This window comes from Gorilla gorilla, chromosome 23 (genome assembly GCF_029281585.2).
Source record: "Gorilla gorilla gorilla isolate KB3781 chromosome 23, NHGRI_mGorGor1-v2.1_pri, whole genome shotgun sequence".
Taxonomy (NCBI): Eukaryota; Metazoa; Chordata; class Mammalia; order Primates; family Hominidae; genus Gorilla; species Gorilla gorilla.
This window is the reverse complement of record NC_086018.1, coordinates 36985280-36999412: the sequence shown is the minus strand read 5'-3', so window position 1 is coordinate 36999412 and position 14133 is coordinate 36985280. Positions and strand designations below refer to the sequence as shown.

At 53.3% G+C, this 14133-nt stretch overlaps 1 protein-coding gene across 2 annotated transcripts; it reads right to left on the bottom strand.

The window, feature by feature from the left end:
• Positions 1-4064: 4064 nt before the first annotated feature.
• Positions 4065-13610, bottom strand: APOBEC3B (apolipoprotein B mRNA editing enzyme catalytic subunit 3B). Of its 2 annotated transcripts, XM_019018606.4 has the most exons (8): positions 13475-13610; positions 11721-11877; positions 9880-10159; positions 9559-9673; positions 7220-7373; positions 5207-5501; positions 4675-4790; positions 4065-4393 (listed from the first exon to the last, which is right to left on the bottom strand). In XM_019018606.4, the coding sequence occupies exons 1-8, from the start codon at positions 13489-13491 to the stop codon at positions 4379-4381; spliced, it is 1149 nt and encodes a 382-aa protein (XP_018874151.2). In that variant the 5' UTR covers positions 13492-13610; the 3' UTR covers positions 4065-4378. The 2 variants fall into 2 exon arrangements, with proteins under 2 accessions (XP_018874151.2, XP_063560880.1); XM_063704810.1 differs by lacking the exon at positions 11721-11877 and having other exon boundaries at positions 4075-4393; positions 13475-13539.
• Positions 13611-14133: the final 523 nt, after the last annotated feature.

Here is a 14133-nt window from a genome sequence, read left to right as displayed (position 1 = left end):
CCAGCAGGGGTGACAGAGTGAGACTCTCTCAAAAAACAAAAACAAACAAACAAACAAAAAGTTGAAGTCCTTTGGAGACATCTGGCATCGAGAGGTCAGAGGGGAGATGAGAGGAAGACACAGACAGGTCCCCTGCAGCCCTGGCAGGCACTTGTTCATCTCTGAGGCCCCGACCACCTGGGATGAGCCTGGAAAGCTTTTTGCTTTCTTTGCTGGTGGTCTCCAGGACTTTCTGCCCCGAATCCAGCCTAGTCCACGAGGCCACATCTCATTTTTCCTTGTGTAGGGTCAGGGATGGGGTCACTTCTAAGCCCCAGGAACAGTGCCTTCCCTCCCTCAGGCCCTCCTCTTTGTGATGACCACCCCAAATCTCCCTGTCCTTAGCCACAGACGCTCTGTCTCCAAGTCTTCTCCCACTGCCCATCCACAGGCACCTCTTTGCCTGAAGTTCTCATCCTGGACACTTCCTCCTTCAGGAGGGAGCAGAAATGGCATCGTCTGACTGGGTAACTCCGGCGAGCCCAGGGCTGGCGGTGGAGCCTTCATGGGGCGAGGCTGTTGTAGAGTAACACCGAAGGAGTTGGTTCCAAAACAGTGGTCGGGTCCTGGTTTGGGGCTGGACTCCTGGTGGCCCCTGGGTTGGCTCTGTTCTTCCCCAACTAGTGCCACAGTTTCACTGGGGATGCCCAGATGCTGAGGAGCTGCGAGATGGGTGAGGAGGCAGGTCCTCACACCCTTCTGTGGGGACAGTGAACTCCAAGAAGATTTTCATAGGCGGGTTTGGCTAAGTGCATCAAAAGCTTTGTTCAGTTCTTAGGAAATGTTCTACGACCATCTGTCCAAAATGCCTAAGCAATTATGAAACCCCAAATCGCAGCTTCATGGACAATACTGGAAATTTGAAAACTGCCTAACTGTGCTCCACTGGGGGTTGGTGAGACCTTGTAGATCAGGGGCTTTCCACGCATGGATTTTTTTGAGATGAAGTTTCGCTCTTGTTGCCCCGGCTGGAGTGCAATGGCGCTGTCTCGGCTCACTGCAACCTCCGCCTCTCGGGTTCAAGTGATTCTCCTGCCTCAGCCTCCCGAGTAGCTGGGATTACAGGCAGGCGCCACTACGCCTGGCTATCACACGTATATTATGCAGCCTTTTGAAGCCTTTTCCTAAGATGTGGGGAAATGTTTGTAACTATACTATAAGGAAAGACGCAGGACTCCAACTTCTGGGCACAAGATAGTTTCCAGCATAGCGCTATGTATTACCTGTTGGCCGCGGCTGTGGCTGGGTCCATCCATTGAATACTTTACCTGCCTTAATGAGCTCCAAGCCAAGGCACAGAGAGGGTGAGTCACTCAATAGGGGGTCACACAGGTAGGAGGAGGAAGAGCCGGGAGTTGAATCCAGGAATTCTGCATCCACAGCCCATGCTTTTAACTGTTACATTCTATCATCTCTGCTATAAAAGTATTGGACAGGAAAAAAATTGGGCCAAAGAATCACAAGAACCTCCCTAGACTCACTTTCCAGATGAATGGGGAGGGGGGTGGCTAGGAGCTGTGTTGTGCCTATTTCTTAAGTTGGGGAGTACACACTTTGGTGTTCGAATATTGTCATATTTAAATCTTAAGAATTAAAAAAAATTCTATAGGCTGGGCGCAGTGGCTCATGCCTGTAATCCCAGCACTTTGGGAGGCTGAAGCAGGTGGATCACCTGAGGTCAGGAGTTTGAGACCAGCCTGGCTAACATAGTGAAACCCCGTGTCTCCTAAAAATACAAAAATTAGCCGGATAGGGTGGCACATGCCTGTAATCCCAGCTACTCAGAAAGCTGAGGCAGGAGAATTGCTAGAACTCAGAAGGTGGAGGTTGCAGTGAGCCAAGATTGTACCATCGCACTCCAGCCTAGGCAATAGAGTGAGACTCCATGTCAAAAACAAAACAAAACAAAACAACAAAAATTTTATATTTAAAATTTAATTATTATTATTATTATTTTTTGAGATGAGTCTCGCTCTGTCACCCAGGCTGGAGTGCAGTGGCATGATCTAGGCTCACTGCAAGCTCCGCCTCCTGTGTTCAAGCCTGCCTCATCCTCCTGGGATTACAGGCATGCACCACCATGCCCAGCTAATTTTTGTATTTTTAGTAGAGACGGGGTTTCACCATGTTGGTCAGCCTGGTCTCAAACTCCCGACCTCAGATGATCCACCTGCCCCTGCCTCCTAGTGCTAGGATTACAGGCGTGAGCCACTGCGCTAGGTCTATACTGTTTTTAATCATTCATTTTTTTTTCTTTCAACAATTGTAAATGGATTCCTACCCAGGGGGCAAGGCTGGGCAGTCAAGGCACAGGCAGGAAGCGGTAGACTCCAGCCTCAGTGCGTTTCCGGGAAGTGGAGGCAGATGGTCAAGAAACGAGAATCTACACACAGGGAAGATAAATCTGGTTTGTAACAAGGACAGTGCAGGAAATAGACATGGAGATGAGGCAGAAGGGAACTGTGTGGGCAGCTCACTTCAAGAGGCCTGGGGAGGTGACTTGGGAACTGAATCCTGAGGGAGAGAAGGGATAGCAATGGGAAGAGCCGAGGGAAGCTTTGTCCAGAGAGGGAATGGCAGGTGCCGTGGTCTGAGGCGAGAGAGGGCTGGGTGACCTGGACTAGAAGAGACACCAGCCAGACAGCATAGAAAACAAGTAGAGGAGCTGGGCTTGGTGGCTCACGCCTGTAATCCCAGCACTTTGGGAGGCCGAGGCAGGCGGATCACCTGAGGTCAGGAGTTCGAGACCAGCCTGACCAAAATGGAGAAACCCTGTCTCTATGAAAAATACAAAATTAGTTGGCCATGGTGGCACATGCCTGTAATCCCAGCTACTCCAGAGGCCGAGGCAGGAGAATCGCTTGAACCCGGGAGGTGGAGGTTGCAGTGTACCAATATCGCACCATTGCACTCCAGCCTGGGCAACAAGAGCAAAACTTCATCTCAAAAACAAAACAAAAACAAAAAAACAAGTAGAGGGTGACAAAGCTGGCAGGGGAGAAGGGAGTCCTCTCTTTGGCCAGCTGTCTTATGCAAGGGAGTCCCCGTCCGGGGATAGGTGCTCTGGGGCACCTGGAGGAGGTTTCTTTTTGTGAAGTCTCTGTCACTGTGTGTGGGTGCGTGTGTGTATGTGTTTTGTGCATGTGTTGCGTGTGTATGTGTTGTGTGTGTTGTGTGTATGTGTGTCTTGTGTGTGTTAGTGTGTTATGTGTATCTAGGCCAGGGAAACAGTGAGTCGTTTCTGCCCAGGAGCAGCTGCATGTGAGGCCCGTTCTTGGTCTTGTACGCGGCTTCTGAGGACTTTCCAGAAATCGTGAGGTGGGAGCCGCCGCTGTAATCAGGCACATAAATAACACATCCCAGAGTTGGGAACCAGCGCAGAAGGCCCAGGACAGACGCCAAGCTGAAGCCACAGCCCTGACACCTGCTGCCTAGCCCTGGGCTCCGTCTCTGCCTCTGGAGCTTCCTGTCCCCGGGACTCAGCTCCCCTCCCCTCTGTGGCTGGGCTCTGCCTCCTGGGCTGCTCCTCTCCCCAGCCCTCTCTCTGGGCTCAGCCTGGACACCTGCCCCCTCCCTGGGCTCCTTCCCCCGACTGGGCCTGTCCTGGGTCTCAGCCATGGCCTCCCCTGGGCTCCCTCTCTAGGGGGGTGGAATCAGGAAGGGGTGGACACAGGGCGGCTCCCGAGGGCCCCTGACTGCACGTTTGTGGTTCCTTTCCAACACGGAGACTGGCTGCTGGCTGTCCTCTTACTGCTGGTCCTGTCCCTTCCAATCAGCGCCCAGGGCTCTGTGAGTGAGGGTGGGCAGGGCTCTGTGAGTGAGGGTGAGCGGGGCTCGTGAGTGAGGGTGGGGTCTGCATTTAGGTTCCTCTCCTGTGTGGTTTAGCTGAGTTTTCTGGATCCAGAGGGATGTTGTGTGACCTTTCCCTGTTACAGGTCCACTACACAAGGAAAGACATCTACACATTTGCTAGTGTTTGTGGAAACTCTTGGAATTCATGACACAGTTACTGAGCAAAAGCAATTATGGAAGATTCTTAATGTTTTATTAGTCTAAATATGGAGCCAATTAATCATTTCATTAATACATTGAAAGCTATTCTGGGAATATTGAGCATAATCTTACTATTGTACACTTGGAACATAAGAGAAATTTTCAATTAAAATTAATTCACTCTGATTTTTAAAAAATCTACTTGATCAGGAGCACATTGCTTTGCTGGTGTCTGTGAGCAGCTGGAGATGGTGGTGAACGGTCTGTTTGCATTTCTTGGAAGAAGATCTTTTATTCTGCTGCTCAACCCAGGTCTCTGCCTTCCTTAGAGACTGAGGCCCATCCTTCAGTTTCCCTGATTCTGGAAGAGCAGGGGGGTTGAATGGAGCAGGAAGTGAGAGAGTGGAAAGAGGGCACAGGGAGGTGGCCTGGGGACAGTGACAATGACGGGAGAGGAGGGAGGGATGCGGGAGGTGGGAAAGAGAAGGAGGCTGTGAGAAGGAAAGGGAGGGATGGAGCTGGGCGCCCTGTGGGGAGCAGGGAACCCAGAGGAGGCTCTGAGCAGAGGGGAAGGCAAGGCGCAGGGGAACGGGGAGGAGGGGGAGGCCGATGGGGCACCAGGCAGAGGGAGGAAGCCCTCACCTGGAGAATGGCCTGCAGCCTCCCACTCAGGGCTTGGCTGTGCTCTTCTAGTCCATCCCAGGGCTGGAAGGGACATCCCTGGCAGTACACAAAGGTGTCCCAGCAGTGCTTAAATTCTGAAAAGGGACAGGGGAGATAAGTCACACTCCTGTTGTGGGGAGGGGGCAGCACCAAGGGCCCATGACTCTCAGGACAGACTTCCCACATCCTGGTTTCAGTCCCTCCTTTCCCTCTCCCTCCCCTAGGGACTTAGCTCCTTCATCGGGTACTTCTTTCCTATTGGAATCTGGGCCAGCCCAGTTCTCATTCTTTCGGAAAGCCCCAAGTTCTGCTTCCACTTCCAGCCACTCTCCCTGCCCTCCCCGGGCCCACATCTCCTGGCCTGGCCTCTCTCTTCCCATCGACCCCAAAGTCAGGTCCCAGAGTCCAGCCATCGTTTCTGCAGGCAGCAGACCAAGGCCTTTCTCCTTTTCTTCCCAGGAACCTCTCCCGCCCCCACCCACCCCACCCCACCCGAACCTTCCATTCTTACCATCGTAGGTCATGATGGAGACTTGGGCCCCAGCATCCCGCAGCATTTGCAGCGCCTCCTTATATAGGGGGTCGTAATCATAGATGCGGGCAGCGAAGATGTGCAGTCTCACGTGTGTGTTCTCCTGAAGGAACGCACGCACTTGCCCGGCACAGCCCCAGGAGAAGCAGGGGCTCCAGGAGATGAACCAAGTGACCCTGTAGATCTGGGCCGGGTCCAGCTGCAAAGAAGGAACCAGGTCCAAGAAGCGCAGCTCCGCATGGCGGCCGTAAAAGCCACAGAGAAGATTCTTAGCCTAGAAAAGGAAACAGAGTGTGAGGTGATGTGTGGTGAACAGGGAGGGAGGGCCTGGACCAGGTGGGGCTGGGGAGGCGGGGGCCTCCAGCACGAAATTAGAGGGGTCGCCAAAACCCCGGTTATTAGGATGCATGATTTTCTATGCAATATTAAAAATATCAGATGTTATGCAAAAATCCCAAGATAAGCAAAATATTGTCCATTTAAATACAAACAGATCAGGAGCAATGATGTTTTATTTTGCCCCAGCTCCAATATACACAGGACAGCACTCTCCTGCCAGGCTTTATTAAAATCTTTGCTTTTATTCATCATGATCTATTTGTATTAAATTTGCGTTTTAAAATATTGCATTAATTATTAAATTAAAATGTGTTTTCTCTAATTACTGAGCATTTGGAGCCCCCATCAATTTTGTACCCAAGGTCAGAGCCTTCAGGACCCTCACCCCAGACCCAGCCCTGCAGGGAGGGGCTACAGAGATGGGGGCAGGGAGGAGGGGCCGGCGGAGCCCCGAGGTCATTGGCCTGATGCCCCTGAGTGAGTGTGCTTCCTTCAAGGGGAGATTGACCTGCTCTACTCATCAACTCCCCTACTCCCATCCCATCTGTGGCCCATAATTCTAGAAGCTTCTATTCTGTGCCACAACCTGTGCTGAGCCCAAATGTGACATAGACTTAGGCCAAAATGAATTCCACCAAAAGTAGTGGGGAAGAGAAGACCAGCAGGACTCACTCCAACGTGGGAAGGTCCCTGTGACATGGTATAATTGTCATTATTGTGACTTATAGAAATATGGTATTTACTCCAAACTTCAGAGAAAAGGATTTTCCACTAAGACTAGGAATCGGTCAAGTTGGGGACAGCAGGGCAGCAAGGACTGTGATTGTGATGGGGACAAAGACAGGGAGGGATTCCATCAGAGGGGATGCAGGGTGGAGTGGATGACATGGTTTGTGCTGAGAAGGGGCTGTGGGTCATTCCTGGGGGAGTCCCACCGCTTAGGCGGTGATGGAGACTGGCACCCTTGAAAGGATGTTCCAAGCAGTGTGTGTGGATCCAGCAAGGCCCACATTGAGCTCATAGAGCCCAGAGAAGCCCCCAGTTTCCAGCACCAGAGCCAAGCAGAACTTGGCCTCTCCAGACAGAGGCTGTGCTGGGTAGGGGCCAGGGAAGAAAGTCCCTTGGGCTCAGGGCTCCTCAGCCTAGCCTGGCCCCCTCAGCCTTTCCTGGCCCAGTTCTTCCCCAAATGCTGGCCATCTTTGCATCCTGACATGGGACCTGTTCTGGCCTTGCTGTGGGCTCCACCCTGGGCAGGACAGAACCCCTGATCGGCCTCTCCTGCCCCAGTCTGTCTCTCCGCAGGATGAAGCCCAAGAGAGGGCACAGGGACATCCTGGCCTTGTGAGTCAGGTAGGCCCTGAGTCCTCAAATCCCACAGTTCCGAATCGTTCCTGGTGAGAGCTGTGTCTGTGAGGGGATCCTGGGAGGGTCCTCAGGAAGCACTTTGCCATTGGGCAGACTCAACCCCACCTGGCCATGGAGAGTCACTGAAGCCAAAGTCTCCCCCCAGCTCCAGGGCCAAGCAGCAGCAGCTGCAGGAAACACAAGTGACAAACACTGCAGGAAACCACAGGCACCACCCAGAACCTTCTACCTATGAGTGTCCCTGGATTGGGAGGGCCCTGCCTGGATGCAGGTGGCTGGGTCGGTCACCTCGTTGCATAGAAAGCCCATGTGCCGGTCCATCAGGACCCAGGTGCCATTGTCCAGGCGCTCCACCTCATAGCACAAGTAGGTCTGGTGCCGTCGAAGGACCAAAGGGTCATTGTTAAAGTTGAAAGTGAATGTTTCTGGATCCATCAGGTGTCTGTGGACAAAGACGGGGGAAACCAAAAGCCCTAAGACTCCTCCTGGGACTACCTCTCGCTCCTCTCCTGCACCCCCCACTCCTTCCCTGCTCCCCATATACTGAGGCACCTGTCAGAGGAGGCGCTTCCACTCCCTTTATGGGGGCCACTGATCCTCTCTCTCTGACCCCTTCTGGGGGATTATCAGGAAGTCAACACAGCCCCGGGGCCTGTTTAGGCCTTGTCAGGGTCTCCCCAGGGTCAGCTCAGTGTGCTCAGGTCCTCCGGGGAGGACCGTGCCCCTCTCCCTGGGGTAGAGCTGGGTCTCATTCCCTGGCCTCACCATGCACCCCTGTCCTGGCTCTGCTCACCCACAGCCCCTGCTGGAGATGGCCCTGCTGGGGCTTCCTCCTGCCTGCAGGGTTAACTCCTACCACACCCAGCACTGGGGCAGGGACACTCCTGAGGGGGATCATTGGGGAGAGGAGCCTGCCAGGGACATCTTTTTGGATAATTCATAGCATTTTCCACGTCCCTTTGGATGCCATGAGGTCTCCCAAACGTGCTTCTCAGGCCAGATGGGGCAGCTCAGGACTCCTGGGCTGGAAACACCAGCCCCACCTTGAAGGCCTCTCCCGGCCCCTCTGTAGACATCCTGACATAACCAGAATTAGAAAAATCTCTGTTTGGAGGCAGCAGCAAAAGAAGAAAGAAGAGAGAGAAGAAAGAAAGAAAGAGAGAGAGAGAGGGAGGGAGGGAGGGAGGGAGGGAGGGAGGGAGGAAGGAAGCAAGGAAGGAAGGAAGGAAGGAAGGAAGGAGGGAAGGAAGGAAGGAAGGAATCTCTGTTTGCCACAATTTCTAGTAGACCTGGGTATGAATCTGGGCTCTACCATTCACTTGCTTTGTGTTCTCAAGAAAAGGAAACAAGGCTTCTTCATAGCAAAGTGGTCCTACAAGCAACACCCTTTCCTAAATATTACGGAGAACGAGATGACACTGAACATAAAAAGGGCTTAGGCCAAGTCCAGAGACATGGAACATTTGCAAGAAATAGTAGATGCTCATTTAAAGACAAGTGAGGAGAATCCCCTCTCCAACTGTCTTCACTGGCTGGAGCACAGAACCATTATCCACTGGGATTTTCAGGCTCCCTGTGCACCTGCCCCAGGAGGTGGAAGGAGACCTGGAATTGGTACCATTGGAGGAAAGACCAGCACTGGGACCAAAACTGGGAACCTAGAGCAAGAGGCCAGGTCCAGAGAGAGGGTCAGGAGGAAAAGAGAGGCCCCAGAGGTTTGAGGGTGAGGGGTGAGTGCTCATCAGAAAAGCTCGAAGAGGAGTTCTTGTCTCCTTTTTAGCGTGTGGGGACTGGAAACACTTGTGCTTCAGTCCTGAGTCCTGGGTGTTTCCGTGACCAGCACTGCTGTAGGCCAGGCCTGCCCAGCACACAGACGGCTCCCTCCCCAAACACACTCTGAAAAGTCTCCTGCCTGGGCGGAGGGGTTCTATTTCTATCGTCCAGGGCCCTTGTTCCAGGAGAAACCTGCGCTGTGAGTGACCTCCCAGGCCCATCTGAGTGCAGGCCTCACTTTATGCTGCTTTCTCACCTGGATGGGAGGACATCTGGAGGGACCCCTGGATCCTGCCCTCAGGAATCATCCCAAGGACCCCCCCCTCCCCCACCACCCAGCAGCTATGTGGTAGTGAGGGAGAGTGAGGGGCAGGTGTCTGCCTTCCCCCATGCCTTCACACTCAGAGGCCACCATTGGAGGGAGGAATAGCAGGTGGGGGTGGCCCTCAGATGTCCCCCCAGGATGCCATGGGTGCCCCCACACTGAGCTCCTTCCTTCCACATCTCCTGCCCAGAGTTGTTCCCTGGCAGGCTGAGCTCTTGCCTCCTCTTGTCCCCATGTCACAGAAGGGCAGCGGCTGGTGTCCCCGGCCACCCTGTCTTGCTGTTTGTTCCTCTAGTCCAAGACCCAGGTGCCTTAGAGGCAGAAGGGGCCTCTTACTCACAGGAGGAGCCCAGGAAAGCAGGGAGGAGGCAGTGTGGAGGGAGCACCAGGAGTTAAGGGAAGGCGGTGTGACCACGAGGGCAGGCAGTAGATCAAGAGGGAGGGCGGGAGGGCCAGGCCAAGGGAGGCCTCAGGAGGATGAGCAGGAGGTGAGAGGAGAGAGACGATGAGGCCAGAGGGAGACCCTCACCTGAGAATCTCCTTTAGTGTGTGGTGCAGGAATGCATAATTTTCATCGAATTTGTACCAAGGCATGAATTGCTGACCTTCATTGTACACAAAGTTTTCCCAGCAGTATGCGAATTCTGAGATGAAGAGGCAGGAAGCACTCAGGCTCTCCCCTGACCCTGGCCTGTCCTCCCAGGCCTGGTCTCCTGGCTGTCAGTTGCAGTCAGTGCCAGTCCCACCCCTGCAGGCTGCCCTGGGACACCCCCAGCCATGGCATTGCAGATCCATCCATCTTTCATGTTGTTCCTCCCGCTCACGCTACCCTGACCCCTCCACCTCTCACCTTCATAGTCCATGATCTTCATGCGGGCCCCTGCCTGACTCAGCCTGCAGAGCGCCCTTCGGTAATCTCTTTCCCAGTAGTAGTAGAGGCGGGCGGTGGAGATGGTCAGGGTGACATTGGGGTACTCAGCCAGGAATTCGGCCAGCTTCGCCACACAGTCCAGGCAGGGGGTCCAGGATACAAACCAGGTGATCTGGAAACACTTGTAAGCAGGCAGCTGGTTGCCACAGAACCAAGAGAGGAAGCACATTTCTGCGTGGTGCTCAGGCTGGGAATACATCTGGGAGAGGAGCAGGGGGCAGGGGATGCTCTGAGAGGGGGAGCAGGAGGAGTGCAGGGGTGGGGCAGGGGGAGGAGGGGCCAGGACAGGAGCCCAGGGGATCTTGCCATTGAAGCTCCTTTCGTCCATCCCCTCTGTTTAGTTTGAGTGTTTGTCTGCTCCAAAGCTCATGTTCAGTGTTAATTGCTGTGGTAATGACCTTAAGAGGTGGCACCTAGAAAAGGCTATGAGGCTGTGGGGACTGCACCTTTGTGGGTGCCACTGCTGTGGTTATTCAAGGGCGACTTCAGCCCCTCTTTCTGTCTCTTGCCCTCTATCTGAAAGGGCAGTGTGTCAGACTAAACTCCTGCTTCCTCTTGTCCCCGTGGCATGGAGCAGCAGTGACTCGACATCCCAGGCCACTCTGTCTGGAGCATCCCCTGAGCTTCTGGCAACAACCTTCACCCTCACGTGACTGTTCAGCTCACAGGCTGAGGCAGGAGAATCGCTTGAACCTGGCAGGTGGAAGTTGAGAGTGAGCCATTGCACTCCAGCCCAGGCAACAAAGAGTGAAACTTGGTCTTAAAAAAAAAACAAAACAAAAAAACAGAACTGTGGGAAGTGGCCAGGTGCGGTGACTCATGCTTGTAACCCCAGCACTTTGGGAGGCCAAGGCAGGTGACTCACCTGAGGTCAGGAATTCCCCAGCCTGGCCAACATGGTGAAACCCGGTCTCAACTAAAAATAGAAAAAATTAACTGGGCGTGGTGGCAGCCTTCTGTAATCCCAGCTATTTGGGAGGCTAAGGCCGAAGAATCACTTGAACCTGAGAGGTGGAGGTCGTAGTGAGCCAAGATTGTGCAATTGCACTCCAACCTGGGTGCCAGAGCGAGACTCCATCTCGGAAAAAAAAAAAAAAGGAAAAAAAGAGAAAAAAGATGTGGGGAAAATACATAATTGAGAGCCCAGTGCTGGGCATTTTACTTATTGTTGTGTTTTCTGCATTTCCAGCTGCTTAGGTCCTACTGTAGCAAGGGTTAAAAAGAAAAGAAGAACAAGTTTTCCTCTGCCTAGCCAGCTCACTCCAACGACAGTTATAACACTGCCTGAAAAGTCAAGGCCAAAGGAATGGGCTCCAGACACCACCCCCACACCCCTCCAGGGCAAGGTTGAAGAAAATTTTAAAAAAATTAAAAAAAAAAAAAGACAAATTCCTTTACTGTCTCTCCTTTCCAGAACAATTATAACTATATTTTACAAATGTCTGTATTTAGCCAGTTCCTGTTTTTCTTTTGATGTAGCTGCAAGGCCACCAGCTATAGAAGGCCCCAAGTTATGCTAAGTCATCTGTTATGCTATAGATTATGTGACCTGTCACTGTTTGATTAATTGCCTTTGTTCTGCTTCTGTAAGTTTGCTTATAAATACCTCAATCTGTCTTTGTTAAGGGCTCAGCCTTTTTGGATGTGAGTCTGCTGAGCCAGTGCACCTAAATAAATCCTCCTGTCTCACCCATATCAGTCTCTCCAGTCCTCTAATTCCTGCAACACTGCCTGTGATTCGACTGAAGTTTGGGTGGTACCTGGCCTCGAAAGACCCCTGTGTCCCAAAGGAGATTTGAGCGGCCCCTCTTTATTTTCACTTCATAGCACAGCCAGGTGTAGCTCCGACCATAGAGGATGGGTTCGTTTTCAAAGTTGTCGTAGAATGTGCCTCGATACATCCGCTCCATCGGATTTCTGAAGGCACAAGAGAGAAACCGGCCCATGCAGGGAGCCCTCCCTGGAGTCCTCGGGGCTCATGTCCACTGAACACAGCTCCTGGGACGGCCCTGGGCCTCCCCCACCCCTCCACAGCCCTGAGAATTTCTGCTGCCTTCCCAGGCAGGAAGACTGAGGGGAGAGGAAGAGGAGGGGATGCTGGCAGGGGGGCTGGGGTGATCTCTCCCAGCTCGGGCCCAACTCTGGCGTTTCCAGGGGTACATTCCCCACCCTCTCAGTATTTCTGCCCACCCACTCCCCAACCCATTAGGAAAATGCAAAAGATAATAAAACTCTTCACCCTTAAAAGATAGCTTTTAACCTTTCAGCTCAATTCCTTCCTGATGTTTCACTCTGTGTGTTAACATTATTTTAAAATCATGGTAGAACCGAATTCTGAGGCCCAGGCCACTCTTCTAAGTGCTGAGCGGGTGTGAGCTCATGTGAGGCTGCCCTAGGCCTGCAGGGGCCATTCCCATCTTACAGAGGAGGTGCCAGAGGAGCAGAGAGGCGGGGTAACCTGCCGAGGCCACAGAGCTGGGGACGGATGGAGCAGGGGCCCCTTTCCAGGCCAGCCCTGTCCAGCCTCTGCATCACGGATCCTGTAGGAGAAAGCTGTTGGGGACTGGGCTCTCTTTTCACTAAATTTTAAAATCAGAGCATTTCTCCTAATCATTGCATTTTTTTCCCACATTCTCACATTCCATGTTACTGATCATGTTCTTTTTTTTTGATGAAGTCTCACTCTGTCGCCCAGGCTGGAGTGCAGTGGCATGATCTCAGCTCACTGCAACCTCCACCTCCTAGGTTCAAGCTATTCTCCTGCCTAAACCTCCCGAGTATCTGGGACTACAGATGCGCCACCACGCCTGGCTAATTTTTGTATGTTTTTTAGTAGAGACAGGGTTTCACCATATGGACCAGGTTGGTCTCAAACTCCTGACCTCATGATCCGCCCGCCTTGGCCTCCCAAAGTGTTGGGATTACAGGTGTGAGCCACCATGCTCAACCACTGGTCATGTTCTAAAAGATGAAGAGTGACCTTGGAGTGGAACCTGTCTGGGGACATCTGCTCACCATGGAGTCATCCTTGGATGACACGATTTATCATGTGCTTCAGAGACCATGCCTACCCCCACACCCTCTCCTAAGACTTTGTATTTAAGCAAAGTAATTCTTACAGAAATTTCATCAAAGCACTGAGAACAAAATGCCTGATTGCTCCAATTACCCTTTGGTTCAATTCTCCCAGTTTCTGAGCTCAGGAGTGGCAGGAAGCACACAGAGGGAGCACCCTCCCAGGGCGGGGAGCACCAGTCCGGGCATGCCTTTAAGGGAGAGTCTCAGCAGGGGGCCTGGGCTGGTGCAGGTAGGGGAGGCGGCCCATTCAGAAGCAGCAGTGGGGCGACCACACAGCAGGACAAAGAGCCTGACTGGGATTCGCGTGGCAGGGGAGCCAGAGGGGAGGGAGCCCAGGGCTGGGGCAGGGGCAGGGGGAGGCCAGGGTTGAAGCCCAGCAGGACCACCAGGCGGGAAGGGGCAGGAGGGGCCCGGCAGACAGAGTGGGCAGCGGTACCTGATCTGTGGATTCATGTTCAGCCTCTTAGATACGCTTGTCCCTGTCCCGCTCTTTTTTTGAAGCTCTGTGGTTTCACTTCCTGCTTACAGCGTCCTTGCAGTTGGACAGCCCTCCTTAAAGTGACCTCCCAGGGACTTATGAGTCATGGCCCCTCCCCATTCCTGCTCAGGCATTGGTGTGGGAGGCCCCGGGGTGCTTTATGTTTCTCTGGCTCTGGCTCTGGCTCTGGCTCTGGTTTTCCCCGGACCCTTCCCGCTGGCAGAAGAACCTCCAATAAAGACAGGCTGCTCTATCTTTATCTGTCTTGGGCAGGACCCAACGGAATTGCAAAGAGAAAGAGAAAGAGAAAGGCATTGCAGCCAGAGCCCGGGAAGCGAGTCCAGACCAGGCTGAGAGAGGGGCAGGTGCCCCGTTGCCTGGTGGTTGGGTAGGCTGGAGCCCCCTCTCCACCACCCACTCCCCGGCCCTAATGTGTGCCCAGAGCTTTGAGCAGCACCTCCCTGTTGAGTGAGGGGAGGTTTTGAGACTCCAGTGGGGAAGGAAGTGTGGACTCCGCACAGCACAAGGGAAGGCTTAGGTGTGCCTCGAGTTCCCAGCTGTGTGCTGGGTCCATGGCATGCGTCCTCTCTTCCAACCTCCCAGCTTCCAGAAGGTGG

What these genes read in the sequence shown, in the direction of transcription:
- APOBEC3B (XM_019018606.4), bottom strand. An exon ending in GAAGATCATGGACTATGAAG is followed by an intron (nt 9,674 to 9,879) that starts GTGAGAGGTGGA and finishes TCTTCATCTCAG; the next exon opens with AATTCGCATACTGCTGGGAA. An exon ending in TGGGCTTTCTATGCAACGAG is followed by an intron (nt 5,502 to 7,219) that starts GTGACCGACCCA and finishes TTCCTTTTCTAG; the next exon opens with GCTAAGAATCTTCTCTGTGG.